At 43.7% G+C, this 17,976-nt stretch overlaps 1 protein-coding gene across 2 annotated transcripts; it reads right to left on the bottom strand.

Moving 5' to 3' along the window:
• Positions 1-34: 34 nt before the first annotated feature.
• On the bottom strand, positions 35-17,815 carry OGT (O-linked N-acetylglucosamine (GlcNAc) transferase). Of its 2 annotated transcripts, none has more exons than XM_001232518.7 (22): positions 17,627-17,815; positions 15,777-15,927; positions 14,572-14,815; positions 14,230-14,298; positions 11,210-11,326; positions 10,575-10,654; positions 9,737-9,932; positions 9,351-9,491; positions 9,029-9,129; positions 8,782-8,935; positions 8,588-8,689; positions 8,152-8,331; positions 7,745-7,903; positions 7,233-7,322; positions 6,131-6,256; positions 5,133-5,303; positions 4,888-5,004; positions 4,640-4,807; positions 2,540-2,692; positions 1,938-2,190; positions 1,634-1,757; positions 35-1,079 (listed from the first exon to the last, which is right to left on the bottom strand). In XM_001232518.7, the coding sequence occupies exons 1-22, from the start codon at positions 17,661-17,663 to the stop codon at positions 905-907; spliced, it is 3,108 nt and encodes a 1,035-aa protein (XP_001232519.1). In that variant the 5' UTR covers positions 17,664-17,815; the 3' UTR covers positions 35-904. The 2 variants fall into 2 exon arrangements, with proteins under 2 accessions (XP_001232519.1, XP_004940687.1); XM_004940630.5 differs by having other exon boundaries at positions 15,777-15,957.
• Between the last annotated feature and the right edge of the window lie 161 nt (positions 17,816-17,976).

A 17,976-nucleotide genomic window follows, 5' to 3' on the forward strand; every position in this document is an offset into this window, starting at 1 on the left:
TGCACAAGGAGGGAAGCCAAAAACGTGACAGTCAAACTGGCAAACCAAAGCTTTATTTGTTGTTTGAAGTCTTCGCTACAGTACGTAGGACTGCGCCCTCTATACATAATTCACAATCATTCCTGAAAGATTCTGTATTTGGCACCAGTTTGTGTTTTTCCTCAAACACTTTGGGGGAGGATTCGTTTCCAATCGAATTTGGTTTTCTAACAGAAGAGGAGCTGCCATCATGAAGCCAATTAGCTGAGTTATTGGAGAAGCTTAAAAACAAAACAAAACAAAAAACCCGAAGTCCTTATCTAAACCAACACATTACAGAGCTCCAAAACAGAGGTCAAACATTAAAAGGCTGATATAGGCTCAAGTGGTTTATAAAACCTATAAAAAAAGACTACACCAGCAAATATGCCCTTCAGTCCGCACAGTTTAGAAATGAATGCAGGGAGCAACACTCGCTAGCTGGAAATCTTGCCATGGGAGAACCACACGTATACCACCAACAGGAGTACCCCAAATCAAACGTTAAAAGGCTCCAATTCCCAATCTATAAGAGGAGACAAACGCATCAGAAGATTGCATCAAATCCAAGGAATCATAATTGGTTGGGCAGTTCAAACTTCCCCCACCAACGCCACGTCTCTCACATACACAGGCTCAACATGTACACGGCTCAATCCCAGTCAAATTCCTCATGGAATAAAAGGATCCCAGGCTCTATAGAGTCTTTCCCTATCATGCAAGAAATATGTCTGGCTGTGCTCTAATTACCATCATGTATCACTTCAGCCACAGAGTACCAGGCAGATTAAGTAGAAATGCACAGTTTTTAGCTCATCATCTCTGCACAAGTGTTGGAGAGGCTGAGTTCCTGGAGAGGTCTGGGTGGGCACACAGACAAGTCTCTTCATGCAGATTCACTGGCTTCCACTGGCTTGATCATGTGGTCCGGTTTGTTGCCAGCAGCATAGTGATCCCACATCTGAAGATAAAGGCGCTCCAGGTCCATTGTGTACTGCTTGGTGTTGAACAAAGGACTGGATATTCTCTGCTTCCAGACTTTGCCACGTATTTTTTTCAGGCTGCAAAAAAGTTGAAGCCAGTCATGAATGCATTCCAACACTTTACAGTACTGTTTACTTTTAAAACACGTTTCAGCAGACCCACAACTGCCAGTACAAAAACAGCAACTCCCACACTAAGTTCATATGGCTGTTTCACCCCCTCATCATTTCTGATACAGACCAGCATTCTCTCTTCGTAACAGCTGTGACATTAAGTTGTCACACGAACTGTACTGCACTTACTGCACAGTTCTAACTTACAGTAAATGACAAATTGTCCCATCTTCAATCTAAAAAGAACAAGAAGTGAAATATGGTGCATTTTTTAATCAGACAAGAGCCTGCACTCGAGGAATTTCTTCAGAACTGCAGCAATGTTACTGGAGCACCGTTACATTTACTGTAAAAAGAGAAGCTGAGTTAACTGTGAGACTCTAAGACATTTGAAGATGAGAACTGTCTTATTTTCAACACTAAGCTACATGCAAGACTACTGATAAACTGAGCGCCGTGTCCCACAACAGCACTATCTATTCTTGATGTTACATGCTACATGGTACAAGTTTACTTACTATTCCAGATCAGTTCCCAGTTTCACAGCAATGTCCTCATATTCCTGCCTACTTTTTGCAATAAGCTCAAGACAACCAAGGCAAGTAAGCTGGGAGGCAGCAACTCGTGAAGCAAGTGTTTCACCTGTGAAAACATACAAAATAAGGTAACAGGAGTCATCAAGTAACATGCTACAGAGTGTGAAGCTACATTCCTTCTGCTTCAACAAGAGGAAATGAGGAAGTCTGCCAGGCTTGCTGGTTGTCGTGGTTACAATGGCAATATCAAATTTACCCACTCCACCCAGGTTTCCCATGGCATTACCTGGCATAGTGACCATAGGAGTCCCAGCCCAGAGCACATCCATCCCCGTTGTGTGCCCATTGCAAAGTGGAGTGTCTAGACAAACATCAGCCAGCTGCCCTCTCCTCACGTGTTCTTCCTTGGGGGCAACAGGAGAAAAGATGATTCTATTCTGGGAAAGACCCAAGTTCTGGGCATACTGCTGAATATTGGGTTCTCCTACAGCTGGGAAACGCAGCAGCCACAGCACACTGTTTGGAACTCTTTTTAGGATCTGTAACAAAAATCAAGAAGAAAATACATACAGTTATGTCAGAAACCTTTCCTTTTCTGGATAACAAGAGCTTACGATGTACCAAGATGAATCAAAAGGTATTGTCACTCAATACTTTCTCTCTTGAAGCACAAAGCAAAAGACAAAGTCACAGTTTGGAGTGGAATAGTACTGCATTCCTAATACTGCTGAAAGAGATAACAATTCCGAGCGAGTCTGTGGAGCAGCACTTGAAGAGTAAGTCTTGAAATCCACGATCTCATCCATTCATTGGAACACACTTCAGAATAAATGAATACTACTGTGTTCCAGAGGTTTGATCTCAGTTTCCAGATCCACAGATACTCACATTAGCCCACATCTGCAGCGTGGAAGGGTCAATCTTATACAGCTGATTGAAGTTGCAGTATACAACGGCATCTTCTGGTAAGCCATACTGAGAGCGGGTGGTAACGATGATGGTTCGTGGAACTTCTTCTCCAGTTGCTGCTTTGTTGTTAATCTAAATAGGGAAAAAAAAATAAAAATCAAAGCTATTGCAAGGCTGAAATTAAAGGAAATGTTCTTATGCCCTGTGGAACATACCTGACAAACACACTGCAACACGTGCTGGCATCAAAAGTTACTGAAAGCTTATCTTTCACTACTTATACAAAGACTAAATTGTCTACTTACCCACAACAAGAATGTAAGCGGTATGTGTACATGCTTGTGAATACCATCACGTTACAACCACCAAGGAACAAAACACTGGGCATTTTCATGCCCTGGCTATGTCTCCCTGCAATTCCAAGTCATTAGAAAGAAGTGGCATATAAGGAGTGCTCCCCTCCTTAAGGTCACCTCACTGCCTCGAAACTAAAAATGAGAGTAGGGCTTCAGGGAAGAAGAAAACAGTATTTAGAAAGCAAAGGGATTTTGTTTGTTTGTTCTGGGGTTGGGGGGATGGGTTTATTTTTGTTTTTCAGTATTTCTAGTCTTAAGGATTAGTAAAATGGAAGTATGATTTAAAGTCAGAATTACAGATTTTTGTAGTCTATTTTTTGTTTGTTTTTAAGCAACAGGCAATGGTCAGAAGAAAACATCCTTACAGATATGGCAAAACAGGTACTTACAGCCTCGTTTTGTTATAAATTTAACGTTTTACGTATGTATATATTTAAAGTTTAGCTCACTGCCACTGCTGCCAGCCAAAATAAATGTACTGTTGACAAACTTGACATTCATGGGAATGACTCACTGTCACTGACTCTGTTAGAATATGGAGCCAGTATGTTGAAACTGTAAAGACACGAAGATAAACAAGATAATTTAGTTCAAAAGAAATAGGTAAGAGTGCTACTGACCCAAAACACTGTGAAAACCTCAACCACAATGCACATTCCTAGTCACCAATGCCCCACATTAGAACACATACAAAGAAGGGTTATCTTAGCATGATCAAAAGAGAGAAACTGCATTTTAAATAGGCACGTATACAGCTTAGATTGGTTGTCTTGGTGGTGGAGTGATTAAGACAAGAAATTCTCTGCTATTTCAGAGCACAGCACTTCCAAGAAAGAAAAAGAAAGCCCATAAACTTGCTGACCAAACTAAGACAAAGCCTATTATCAACTCACAGGGAAGTCTACGTTGTGCACAAAAGAATTCATAAAAAGAAACCAGAGCATGAGATTAGGGATAGAGCAGTAATAATAAAAGGTCTCCAGTGAAGAAAAATAGTCCCCAAGAAATTCACAGGGAAGTGCCACAAACTTCAGATCACAAACGGGACTCAGTATTAAGTTACATAGCCAATGTATTTCTTAATTCTCTTGAATAACAGATGGACCTTCCTCCCAAGCCCACTTTGACTTGGTTCTGATTAGCCAGGATGGACGGAAGGTGCATTTTTACCACACAGACATACAAGGATTCACACCTCAGCTGTATGCACGTATGGAACAACGTATTAGGAAGCCTACAGCTCACTCCTCCCTGTACCTGAAGACTAAACCGAAGGACATTCAGGAGTTAAAACAAGCCATGTCAGAATCAAAATAAGGTATTTTTAAGAAAGGAAGAACTGCTCTACAAGGTAAAAATATATATATATATTCAACAGAAACACTAGTCATCACTATCACCTAAATCCCATGAACTGGAAGCACTGAGAAGTGATGGTATAGAGAACAGTTCAGAAAGATACAACTGACAGTCTTTTCTATACAGCAAGATTCAATTACTTTGGACTTTAGATACCATTTGATATAACCCCTCTACCTTTGGGGACAAATCATCTTCCACAACATCTGTGGCTTACAGCACATCTGGAGTTTCCCTCAGTATGAGAACTAAATAAATCAACATGACAGAAGAGAGGTGTTTGCTTGGAGGTTCTTGTTTCTTGTTATGTTAAAACATACAGATACATTATAAAGCCCAAGAGAAGTGTCCTGAAGTGCCTCACCTGAGTAGTTGCTAATCCATTACTAATGTTGAATCCATTGATGGTTATCTGAATTTGTCCACGATTAATCATCTCAATCACAGCTTCTGCAATTGTGTTCATTGGAATGACTGGCATACTGAGGGCAGCATTGCTGTCTGCACTGTCTCCACTATCAGGGCACTTCATCTATGTGAGAAATCCCAGGAAGTCAGAGAAAGCAATAGCTTAAATGCTTAAGACAGAACACACAAAGGTGTAGCACTCACCTTAACTATCTTGACATCAGGGAGGCTGTCCAAGAATGCCTTCAAGTCAATGCCATTCAAAACAATTCTGTTATCATAAATGTGACCATTGGATTTGAAATCAATGACTGCTTTTTTCTGGAAATAAAGAGAAGCACACCACAGTCGTTTACAAGACCCCTCACCAAGTACATACTAAGAGTCACTCCATTAACACAGAGAACTGCTAACACCACCTACTACTCTCCTGCCCTCTACCTACATACCTTTAGATGGGGGAACATGTTGGCGTGGTCTCCAATGAAGAAAGTGTTTGGCATGTAAGCTAATTTCTCTGAATACTGCTCAGCCACCTCAACTGGAGAAGTTTCTTTATCTGTGATGATGTAATCCATAAACAATGCCCCACTGGTTCCAGGATACCCTAACCACATTGCCTACAAGACAAAGAAGGAAGATTCCAGTCCCAGGTATACTGTCAAATAATGCAAATTAAAAATTAATGCATGTAAGTTCAATTTCCCACCTTCAGATTCAAGTTCTTTGTTGTGCTTTATCAACTTAAAAGCAATCATTAATGCCAAACTTTCACTGAGACAATGAACAGGCAGATAATATTCTAAAATCGATCCTCCAAGCAAAAGACTTCTAACCCAACAGTGCACAGCTTTAATCACAGTATTAAGCACTGGTGATTTCAGCTTTCCTTAGCTGAGACAACTCCTGCAGGGCAGCACGAGTCCACTTCAGGCTTCTGCCATTCTCTTTCCATAGGCAATAAAGTAGTCAAAAAATAACTGACCTTAGTATTCTCATTTATTCTAACTAGAATTTCATTAAGCCTGAAGAGATGAGAACTCAAATCATTTTTTTTCAAAACCTTCAAATACCCTTTTGTTGTTCTCACCAACGTAAGCAGTCAGTGGCAAAGAGAAACCTTGCAGAACAGAGCTCTATTTCAGGACAGTCAGCTGCACACAAATCACACGCACACACAAGAATGAAGGTTGCATCTCTGCAATCACTTGGCAGAGAACAGGAAAAGAGGGGGGTAAATGCTGTCTGAATGTTCTCTGCGATCACAGTCAAAGCTTCTGCCTGACCTTCCTAAATAGCACCTGCATTACTACACACTTGAATCCCCAAATCTGACATCAATCACCATGAGCTTTCAAAATTTTTTTTTTTCTCTGACAGAAAAAAAGAGACTTCTTGAACTCAGAAGGGGATTTTCTGGAGAGAAAGATCTCTTCCACTCAGTTACCTGAATAGGTGCTGGTCTCAGGGCAAATAACTCATTCCGGGCTCCCTTGGTATAGCCATTCATGTTAATCAGAATGTGTATCCCATCCTGATGGATGCGGTCTGCTGCTTTCCCATTACATGGTATCTGAAGAGGAAATGAATCAAATTGATCTTCGCTTTCAATAACAATTGCAGTTAGTCATAAACTTTCCAATGGATAAATGTCAACTGCATAACCTAGCCAAGACTTCAATTTTGTCAACTCTTTTTAATAAAGCAACCTGTTTTTCCTTTAAGAGAGAGAGCAGTTAAATGCATCAACAAATATGAAAACTGCTGCCCTGTTTTTACTATGACTGCTTTCAACATCCACTGCTGCAAAGGTAGAAAGAACAGCTCTCCATGAGCTTAACTGCAGGCCCTTACTTGAGAATAATGTTCTCAAGTCTCAGCTTTGCCAAACCCACCTTAAAAGAACAGTCCTGCTGACATGAACTTTGCATTTTTACTTAAGAGAGCAGATCCTCAAACGTAAGAGTTGTAGCTATCATCTAATTCTGGGACTGCCTAGGCACCAATCCAGTTCTATCACCCGTATCTATTATTCCACGTGCACATATCCCACATTGATTTACATTCTTGTCAGTTAGCTGGAGATATTGTAACAACTCCTGTGCATACAGAAATCCTTTACCACATTGTTCAAACGAACTTTAAAAAACAAAACCAGAAACACATCAAGTAACTGGAAGCAAGCTTTTGATGGAGGGTGGGAAACCCCTCCACCAACTCAAGTCCCTTTCCTGCTTCCTTGGGATAAAGTAACCTTAAGCAAACTTAAATATTTGCAGCTTCAGGATCTTGGCTTATCCAGAGATATTATCTTCAGACCAAATGAAACAGCTATTAAGTATTTTATAATACAACTCATTAATAATCACCAAGGTCATACAATAGCCACTGTACCCCATATTAATGAGGCATAACACCAATATATCTATAAATCCGCAAATCCTAAAACCAGCATCAACCTCATTCAATAAATCACTGCAGCTAAAAATCTTCACCTGTTCATCTGCTTTGGATTTTGATTTGATAGATCTGTGCATCAAAAAGCTCACCTGAGATAAGTCAACAAAGTGATTCGCTTCCGCCATCACTTTCACACGGAAGTTCGTACCATCGTCAGGGCTCAGGGCATAACAGAATACCTACAATAGGAGGCACCAGAAATTGACTGAGCATCTGCAACAGTTTCTAACTGCTTTAAAACTCTTGTTACAAAGTTGTTATGCAACAAAAGGCTTTTGCTAGAAACATTTGGTATTTCAATTCTAAATCAGTTTAGTAAGATTGCATTTAGTTTCAAACCAGCTCTGTTGCATTTATTTGTGTGGTAGTTACCACTGGGAAGGGGCAGTGGGCGCTGAATACATTAGCATCAGGCCCCAGACCTACCTGGTTCTGGCACTAGCCTAACATACCACGTCTTGCATAGACTAAAAACACAGCGTTTTCACCAGCTCAAGGTCAAGTGAACTGAACAAATTAATTATCACTATGCATTTAACTTTCTAAGAACACCTTCTACAAGATAATATTTTAAAGTTTCAGCACGCTTCTATATTTTTACCTCAAATTTGTCTGGGTTATGCATGCCGGGGATTGACTGCATTAGGTGTGATGTTGGATGGTTTCCAAAATCAGAGCTCACATAACCAATGCGAAGTCGACCTTCACTGGCCTTCAAATCCTTTGGATGCTCATACGGCGGCTTGTGAAGAACATTAATCTGTCAAGAAAACACACACAAGTGTTCAGAGCCAGGAACCAAATGCTAAGCATAGACAAAAAAATAATCAGCTTTTCAGAATTAGCCTTATCCAATATTTAAGTAAGTGGGCTCTGGGCATCAGTTTCAGATCTGTAGCACCTTGGATCAGTGGTGAGGAAACCTTACAAAGGCCAATGCTATGCATTAGATTTTTTTGTGAGGACAGGCAGATGTACTTCACAACAGAACTTTACAGACCCTCCTACCTTGTCCAAACACAGATTGCCATGTCTCTCAGCAATAGCCTTCCTAAAGCTGTGAGAAAGGGGATACAGCATGCTGTGATGAGGGTGGACAGAAGGCAGTCTGTTTTTCTCCAGCTGATCAGCCACAATGCTAACCAGCTTCTTCATCCTTTCATCATAGTCTGTCCAGTCACAGACAATCTGGAAAAAAGGTAAAAATAAAATATAAAACATAGGACAACAAGCTTCAATTGATCTATCTAGAAGCTGAGACCAAGGCTTCTTCCAAAAATGGAAGCAAAATTTTCAGTGATCACTGTTGATGACCTTACAAATCTTCTGATTTAAGACTTGTTTTACTCTTTCACTTTGCTTACAGTGTCTGGTTGAGGCCATCGAGCTTTGCGTTTGATACAGAGGAATCTTAAGACTACAGTCAACACCTTCCCTTCCTCACCTGCAGACAGTGAGCCAAGTTGCAGTAGGCATCAGGGAAATCAGGTTTCAGTTTCAGAGCGGTGCGGTAGGATGCGATGGCTTCTGGTATATTCCCTGAATCCTGTGAAGACAAAGGAATGAGTCAGTAGATAACACATTCAGGCTAAGTACCCACAGCACTCCAACAAATCGAGTGATTCACACGTGCACTACCTTGTGAATAGATGCCAGGTTGCTATGGGCATCAGCAAAGGCTGGGTTTATCTGAATGGCACGGGTGTAGCACTGCAGCGCTCCCTGAACATCCTGCATTTCCTTCAAAGTATTTCCCATGTTAGAGTAAGCATCTGCAAACGTGGGGCTGATTCTGAGAAAGGAAGACAACGGGTAATGAACAATCAAAGCTTCTCCTTTTTCCTGCCAGGAAAGGCTGGGACTATTACAAACAGCATCCATTTACCTAATTGCCTCTTTGTAATGCATCAGAGCTTCCTGTAACTTTCCTTGCTGTTGGAGAACACTTGCTAAATTTGAATGTGCAGCAGCAAACTCTGGAAACACCTGGGGAAGAAAAAAAATTGCCACTTGTCCACCAAATTTCCAAAGTATACCACAACACAACTCATTTTGTGCATTTCTTCCTCTTATTTTTTTATGACTCAGGTCTGAGCAGACTTCCTTCCATCTCCTACCATAAGCAGAAGGAAAAGCAACCCCATGTCATATGATACATCCCCAGCTTTATTTCTCTACCTCTTCCCCCACGCCACAACCAACCTTACCTCAAGAGCCTTCCGATAAAGGCGGACAGCTTCCTCAATGTTCCCCTGTTCCCGTTTGATGTTTGCCAGGTTGTTGAGAGAATCTGCATGAGTGGGACAAAGCCGAAGAGCTGTATTGTAACATTCTTCTGCTTCAGCCACCTACAGCAATAAAAAAAAGGAAGGGACAATGAGGGTAATGTTCACACTGTAACATTCCTTCTAACAGCACTGCTTCAGAACGTATTATACAGATCCCTCTAAGAGGTTTGAAGTGATTATTTCCTTCAGGAACATAACAAACAGAACATGACACCTTAATAACATTGATGACAGTTGGTGCCCAAAACTTCAGTAATACTTATTTTACCATTTTTAAGAAAGTAAAAAAAGAAAGCACTCCTTACACTGCCCTTCTCCTTCAAGGCGTTGGCCAAGTTACAATAGGCATCAGGGAAGTGGGGCTGTAGTTCAATAGCCCTCCTGTAGGTGTCTATTGCCAGGTCTATCAGGCCTTGTTCATAATACACACAAGCAAGGTTGCCATGCACAACTGCATGGTTTGGACTCAAACTCAAGGCTCGAAGATAAGCTGCTACAGCTCTGTGACAAGAAAAAGAATGTAAACAATCAACCACAGAATGGCAATTATATTTATCTTGGTTATAAAAGCATACATAAAACATTCAAGGGATCTATTTTAACACGTGCACCTGTTCCAGGATGTTACTGGAAACACAAAAGTACTGCCAGAATTACAAACCCCATCCAGGAATCAATTATGACTCATGCCATTTTAGAACTATGCTGAAGACACATGCAGGTCCTTCTGTTCAGAACTATTAAATACGGTCTGTATTCCCAGCACGTGTCAGTGTAACACTTGCTTCTTCTGCAGAAATGCCCTTGTTTGTCCCACACACTTGTGGGTAAGGCAAAAAATCAATGAGTGTACAGTGCAAATAATTAAAACAATTAGCTTCTTCTCCGTGAGCTTTTATAAAACTTAGAGCTACAGAGAACAGTCACCAGAAATTACAATCCAATCAGATGCATTGCATACACATAACAAAGTCTGGATCTTCTTTCAGAAACAAAATCTACAGACCAGGATTGATTTGCTGTCTATTTCCATCTACGTCCTCGGTAGTAAAATGTTAAAAACAAGAGTCAAGTGCAGGAAGGTCACAAAGGAATACATTTAACAGGGGCTCTGTTTGGGTGGGGTTTTTCAGTTGTGCTTACCTGTCAAATATTCTTGCCTCCTTCAGGACATTTCCTAGATTGATGTATGCATCCAAAAAGTTTGGGTCAAGCGTTACAGCCTGAAATGATATGGACAGTTGTGAGCATTAGCACAAAAGCTTTTTCTACGATATCTCAAGTGCTGCTTTGGTTGTTTTTATTCTCAGCGTACACTTATAAATTATACATACAAATTAATTCATTTTTAAGTTGGTAAACCTAATCTGGAAGCCTTTAAGACTTTATCTACTGGAAAGGAAGGAAAACTTTGGTTACATAAATCAATCATAAACACTGAGGTTACTTTATATAGAAGGGACAAAATACACTGCTTTCAAATTACTTCCTCACCAAAGTCACGACCTAATTGTCTCCAACAGAAACTTTGAATGAATTTTATCATCTTTGATAGGTGCACGAAACCCTCAGGGCAACTCCAACAGCCCTCTTTAGTGGCACGCAGGCAGTCTGAAACATCCTGAAGCAACAAATGACTAACGTAGGGTGTCACCAGGATTGTAAGAAGTTCTACCAGTCAAAATATTTCTGTCTCCTATCAAACTACTCTTCTATAAGCAGGCAGCTGCCTGCTCACTCAAATCCATCAGTGAGGGCAAACTGGCTTAAGCTGTTACCTTTTCAAAGTGATGAATGGCGAGCCAGATTTCTCCTTGGGCATTGAAAACACAGCCAAGATTACTCCATGCCACTGCAAAGTTTGGTTGAGTCTCAATTGCTTTTAAGTAACAGGCCTTGGAACAGTTAAAGAAGAGAGATACAAGGGAAGGGGAATATTTGTAAAAAGAAAAAAATGAGAGAAAACAATTGTTAGTATGCGTTCTCTAACCAGCCAAAAGTGACCCTGCAGTATAGGCTAGCTTGCGCCAAAACTACTGCGCTGCAAACTGCTGTTGGTCCTGCGCAGGCGCAAACCAAAACCCAGGTGCAAGCCCACCATTCTTCAGTTATGCTGCCGAGTCAATAAGACTGCAGTCACCAGCTCAGCACAGGAGTAATCTTTGAAACGGGGTGTGTAAAAATGGGAAAAAAAACGAGCACTCAAAAACGACTCTGGGATGAAATGGAATGTTGAAGCTGTGCAATGATCTAAAGTGAACAGACATTACTCTCACAGGTGGAAAAGCTACTGGAAAACAAGCACTTGAGTTTTAGCTGTCCTCGTCCCGCCCGCTGTTTTGAAGGCACTCGGCCACCTGCAGCCTGGAAACCTCAAATGACAGGATTGCATCAAGGTTTAGGTCCCTGTAATGCGAGCGCGAGAAATCGCTGCGCATCCTACCCAGCACGGCGCCACGCTATCGCTGCCAACTGCTGTGCTCTATCGATTGCCCCTAGGGAGCGTGAACGGCCAACCAGAATCATTAATCTATCAGACAGGCCCGTACAAAAAAACGTGCACGTTCAATTTGATGTCTGGGGTCTGAAAGCATCGCAACCCAATCGCATGGGGAAGGCCGCAGCCTGGAGCCGGGCGGTCAGCCACAGATTAATCATCCGGTCAACCGTTCACGAGGGCTCCATCGCACGCCAGGCGCGTTACCGCTGCGCAGCCTTTGCGCTACTGCAGGATCACAGCGCGTCATCAGAAGAGCAGAACGCTGCAATCCAAACAAAGAAGAAAAAAGGAAAAAAAATGAACAACCAGAAGAGTTAGAAGCTTTTACTATTAACTATCTCCAATTACTTCTTTAAAAATATATATATATCTTTAATTTACGTTTACTTTATTTCTTTGAAAGAATTTGTGGCTACTAGTATAAAACATTCTTACATTACTTGCTCGTAATTAAATATTTTAAGCTGTTTCTGAAGCCACAAGACAGAAGATTCAGGCATGGAGGCAAATGGTTTTGCTGTGGCAGTTACAAACCCGTTACCATATTTCTCATCATGTGACTTTTCGGTGCGTTCCTTGCTGGAAGAGGAGGAGGAGGTGTGTGTCTGCCCTAGATCCAGGCCTCGAGCTCCCTTCAGCGAGGCACCTTACGCATGGAATAGGAGGTTTCACCCACCTGAAACCTTCTAAATACAATATCAGTGGTGAAAAACCAAAAACAAGAGAGAAAATAAAACAAGATCATTAGTAAAAGTTCAACAAAGCAATTGCAATTTTTTTGGATATGTCTTAACACATGGGAATGAGGACAATCTGTCTGTAACAAGGGAGACATGCAGAAGGGAGAGGGTTAATCAGGGCAATTGCATACAGCAGGGACTTTTTTTTTTTTGGAAGAAAGGCTCTGAAGTATCTACAAAGAAATTAAATTTTAGTTCAAACTGTAAGGAATTTGCTGGCTTGATCTTTCAAATGGACTGATAACCAAAGAAACACGTTGCAATTGACTCGAGATGTTTTTCCTCGTTTATTAAGTTCTCACAAAACGGAATATCACTTTCAAACTAGGTGTCTCCAGAGCTCTGAAACAAAGAAGTCAGCAACCTAAGGCAGGCGCAGTGTCTTGGCCTATACCAGTCACACTAAAGCTGCAGTGAAGTGCAATTCGTGTTAGCTGTCCGCTTGGTGGGCTGAGAACCAAATGTCTCAAAGACTGTTCAACGGTACCACACGTCATTTTCAACCTGGATCTGACCAAATCAATTGGGCCGCCCTGGGATGGTACACACATCCAAGTTGTTACGAGAAATCCAAAGAATAATCAACTTTGAACCTACGCTCCCATCACCCCCTCAGGATCACCGCCCTCCCCGATGGTGCTGCAGCCAAACAGACAGCTACGCTGTTCATACACTCCACTTTGTAGCATGCGCGTGGGGCTTGGAGTGACAGACGTGGAGGCCAGAGTGTTTCTCACTTCTCCACACTCCTCACCCCTGCAGCGCGGACGCGTAAGGTGGCTTGTAACAAGACAATTTCTTTGTGCAATCCAAGTTTTAACGTGCCAAGAATTTTCGACTCGTCTCGGTGTTCAAATTCTCAGTTTAGGAAACGCAAGACTGCTAGAAGCCACCTTTCCACTACAGCAAGTTTTCTTTGATCAGTTCATTTCCAAACAAACCAGCTTTGTCCTTCCGATTTCTTTATTTGAGGGAGGGGAGGAGGGAAGGCGTGAAGAAAAGTTATTCGGGGGTGCGCAGACTGCAGCTATTGATCATTTACTAGCCTTTCTTCCATCGTTGAGGGGAGGGAAAAGTTAAAAAGAATAAATATCTTTAAAAGCCAATATTACAAGGTAACATTTGGATAAGTTTCTTCTCCACTTACAAGCCACAAAGGACTTTAGAAGAGCAGCATTTTCAATAGCACCTGCATCGTACAGGGATCTCGAGCTAACCACAGGCTCTCTGCTTGGCAGCAGCAGGCAAGCCTCAGATTTGAAGGGCTGTTACTTATTTCCAGATAAGAGCATGGTGGAGCCCCTGCCCAATACTTCAGAATGGTATCAGGTAGTCTAGTTCAGCAGGGAGGCTCGGTAATGTTCCATTTCTTGACTTAAACCAACTTTTAAACATGGACATGCCATATCTTGCCCTGCAACTACTCTGGGGCGTTTCAGTGCCTTCAGTTTTCAGCAGTTTCTCAGACTGTCTGTAGATCAACGCAGATTTGAAGACTTGGTGCAAAGTTCAAGTTTTCAAAACACTGGCGTTTACATGTATTCTACTCAACACCTACCTTGGCTTCTTCCAAGCGACCCAGGGCTTTGAGCAGGTTCCCCAGGTCACTACGAACACAGTACAAGTCCTGAAAAACCAAAGCCACACAGTCAGCTTCACGACTTCACAGCTGCCCCAAGCTCTTCACAGAGGTCTTGGAATGGAAGCCTCCAGTCCTCCACAAATTCATTCCAAATTCTTCATAAATATACTACAGGTGTGATTTTTGGTCGTTGTTTTTTATTTATTAAATAATTCAGTTATTAAAGTAACAATGACCTTGCTTCCTGTGCTCTTAACAGCTTTTCTCCCTGTGTATCCCCCCACCAATCCATCTGCTCTTCTACAAGGCACTACTTACAGGGTTGTACTGAAGGGCAGACACGTATGCCTGTACTGCTCCTTCCATATCTCCTGCAGCTACCAGCGCAGCAGCCAGATTAATATATCCATCAATGAAATCTGGTTTGAGGCGCAGTGCATGTCTGTAGTGCTCGATAGCTTCCTGCAGCTGTCCACGTTCCTTGTACACGTTGCCCAGATTTGAGTAGGCTTCGGCCAGCAGTGGGTTCTGTTTAATAGCCAAAGTGCTGAAGTGAGCAGACCTAGAGAAAATCAGACAAGTTAATAAAGACAACTGATTTTGAGTGTTTGCCTGTTTAATGTTTAATGAACATTCATGCTTAAGCGAGGCGAACATACAGCCAACACATCTGGACTTACAGAGCTACCTTACATGTAGCCCCTCCTTGTTTAACCACCTCCCCTAGTCCCATTGCAGGTTCTACTGAGAAAGACAACCCAGCTCAATCAGCAGGATTCATGTCTCCTCCTCAAACCTGAGCTCTACATGGATGGAGAAAACATCACAAATACTCTGTTAAGCCTCTTCAAACACCTGCATGCTTTTTTTCTATGCAATGTTTCACGTATAGTTTTTGAGAAACAGGATATAGCAGACAGGCATAGGTTTAAAATTCTGTCCTGCTCCGCTCTGTTTCATTTTCCCCCTTCTGAATCGTTGCTACAGCTTCACTCAGAAGCCTACACAGAATAAATCCCAGTTACAAGTTATTACTTCCTTCACCAGCACAGAGGTTTAAAGTTCCAGAGGCCTGACAGACACAAGCAAGGTCAGGGAGAGGCAGGCAGAACAAACAGAGACAACTCTTAATTAAGCAATGCCATCTCACTGCAAACAATCAACCAACCTCAGAACTTAAAAAAAAGTATTAACCCCACACTGCAGGTGGGATACATGAAGACCTCTGTTTACATGTGCAAATAACTCAGGGGCATGCAAGCGTACAGCACGAAAACAGCATGAGAATAACAGCAACATCTGATGTTTGCTGCAAAGCTAGCAACTCCCACTTGTATTCCTCTTATCCTAAAAGAATTCAAGAAACAACAACATTATTTTTGGCCAGTCATTACTTCTCCATGAAGTTAGCATCTACGTTCAGTGCTAAAGCCAGTGTTAGATAAGCACATTAAATAACTGTGCTCGGTACTATGAGGAGCACAAACTCCAAAAGAAGCTTGAACACAACATCTCAATCCTACCTGTCCAATCTGCGACACTGGAAGTGAATAGACGATAGCAATAAAAGCACACCAGTATTATCAGGCTCTTGTCTCCAAAGCTGCATGCAGTGTCTCTCTGCTGCTTCAAAGTCTCCTGCCTGATACTCACGATGAGCCAACTCCGCTAACCCTTGGAAGGAAAGCATACGTTTCGTTGGTTCTGGAGAATCACCAAAACATTTAAGGGGGGAAAACAAAAAGTTAGAGAATGGAAACAAAACGGAAGAAACCAAACAGAAACAAAACGAATGCGAAGAAAAAAAAAACAACCAAACAACCAAAACCAAACAAAAAAAGTGTTACAAACTAAAGGATGAAAACGTTTGAGATTACACAAAACAATACAGCAGGTGGCAGTTTGTGCTCTCACATCCTCAGGCCCCAGCTGCTGCTGTGGGATTTCATCAGTTAATGTTTGGAAACAAAAGCAGCCATTACAGTTACACAACTTCACATCTTTTTCAAGTTAATAGAAAATAGTTAAGATAATCCTACTGTACAGCGTTACTTGGGCTCATACCAGCAGCAGAGCTGGACAGAACAATGAATTTCCTTACCCCCCTCCCCACCCCCAGACCGGGCACGTAAGGCTTCCTAGCACTGAAAAGCTCTAAAGACCTCACAGGGAAATGCAGAACCACAGACACAGACTTCAAAGGGCTCGAACAAAAGGAAGTTCTGCCGTGCCAGTAGATTTGTATCTTGTGAAAGCCCTTAAAGAGAAGGGCGTAAAGCACATCATTCCTTTAAACCTCCACTCTGCCTGCGTTATCTGCCACGCATAACAATTCCCCCACTGGAAAAGCGGCTGAATGCTATCTGATAGACAAGAGCACCGAGCTCCCGGGGCTGGGCTGCAACGGGAGGGAGACAAACCACTTCCATCAAACACCGGGCTGAGACAAAACAACCTATGTGAGAAGCCCAGTCGTCGTCTTACAGCTCTGCATTAGAACAGAGACAGAGCAGCTTGGGAAAAAAAAACTCTCAACTGCTCACACTAGAAAGAAGCCCTTCAGGCTGTGCCTTTACATCAGCCGGCCTTGCTGGTAAAAGCAACGAGTGCTGTAAGCACCGCTTATTTTTCCTTCTGAAGCTCAGGGCAGGGAAGGGCAGCATTCCCAGCGCTCTGCAGACACTGAGCCCCGTTACGTTCAGCACTTCCTACCTGGTCCTACAAAGTTCTACATTTCTGATGTAGTAACGAATCACAGAGTGGTTTGGGTTGGAAGGGACCTTTAAGATCATGTAGTTCCAACCCCCTGCTATATAGCAGGGACACCTCCCTCTAGCCCAAGCTGCTCACAGCCCATCCATCCAGCAGGGCCTCGAGTGCTGTAAGGCAGAGGGCATTCACAGCCCTGCAGGGCAACCCGTGCCAGCGTCTCACCAGCCTCACAGCCAAGCGTTCCTTCCTAACATCCCCCGCCTCTTCCAGCTGAGACCCACGGGGCCGGGCCGCAGAGCAGGCCGGGGAGCAGCGCTGAGCGGGAGGCTGCAGGCGGTGACCTTGGGGCTCCCACAGCACTGCGTCCCGGCCCTGCCTCGCCCGGCCCCACCGGCACGGCGGCCCTACAGCCCCCACCCTTCCCTTCACGCTCCGTTCCGCACCGCCGCCTCCCCCCGGCCGCCCCCGGCGCAGCGCCGTTTATTTCGGGCCCGCTCTCCGCCCTGCCCCGCCGCAGCTGACGGATAAATATAGCGCCCCGAACACGCGGCCCGGGCCGGGCCCACGCGGCCGCTTCTGGAAAGTTCCGCCGGGAGCGGCACCCGCGGAGCGCTGCGCGCGAGGGGAGCGCGGCGCGGTGAGGCCCCGAGCCCGGCGGTACCTGTGCTGTCGGCCACGTTCCCCACGGAGGTCGCCATCGGGACAGGGGCCGGCGGGGCGCTGGGCTGAGGAGGCGGAGAAGGACCGAGCTGCCCGCGCTCCCGGCACGCTGAGGCGGCGGCTCCCGAAATGGCGCTGGCGGAGGCGGCGGAGAGCCGAATGGCTGCGGCCGGACCTAGCTCCCCGCGACAAATAGTCCGGGCGGAGCCAGCCGGCGGGGCGCCGCGCGGCGGAGGGATACGGCGGAACTACATCCGTCTCCTTCCGCCGAGCGCCCCCTCTCTCTCACGCGCGCCGCAGCGGCAGCTTTGTCAGCTGAGGGATCTCTCCGCGCGGAGCCATTGCGACAAA

The sequence above is a fragment of the Gallus gallus genome, chromosome 4 (genome assembly GCF_016699485.2).
Source record: "Gallus gallus isolate bGalGal1 chromosome 4, bGalGal1.mat.broiler.GRCg7b, whole genome shotgun sequence".
Taxonomy (NCBI): Eukaryota; Metazoa; Chordata; class Aves; order Galliformes; family Phasianidae; genus Gallus; species Gallus gallus.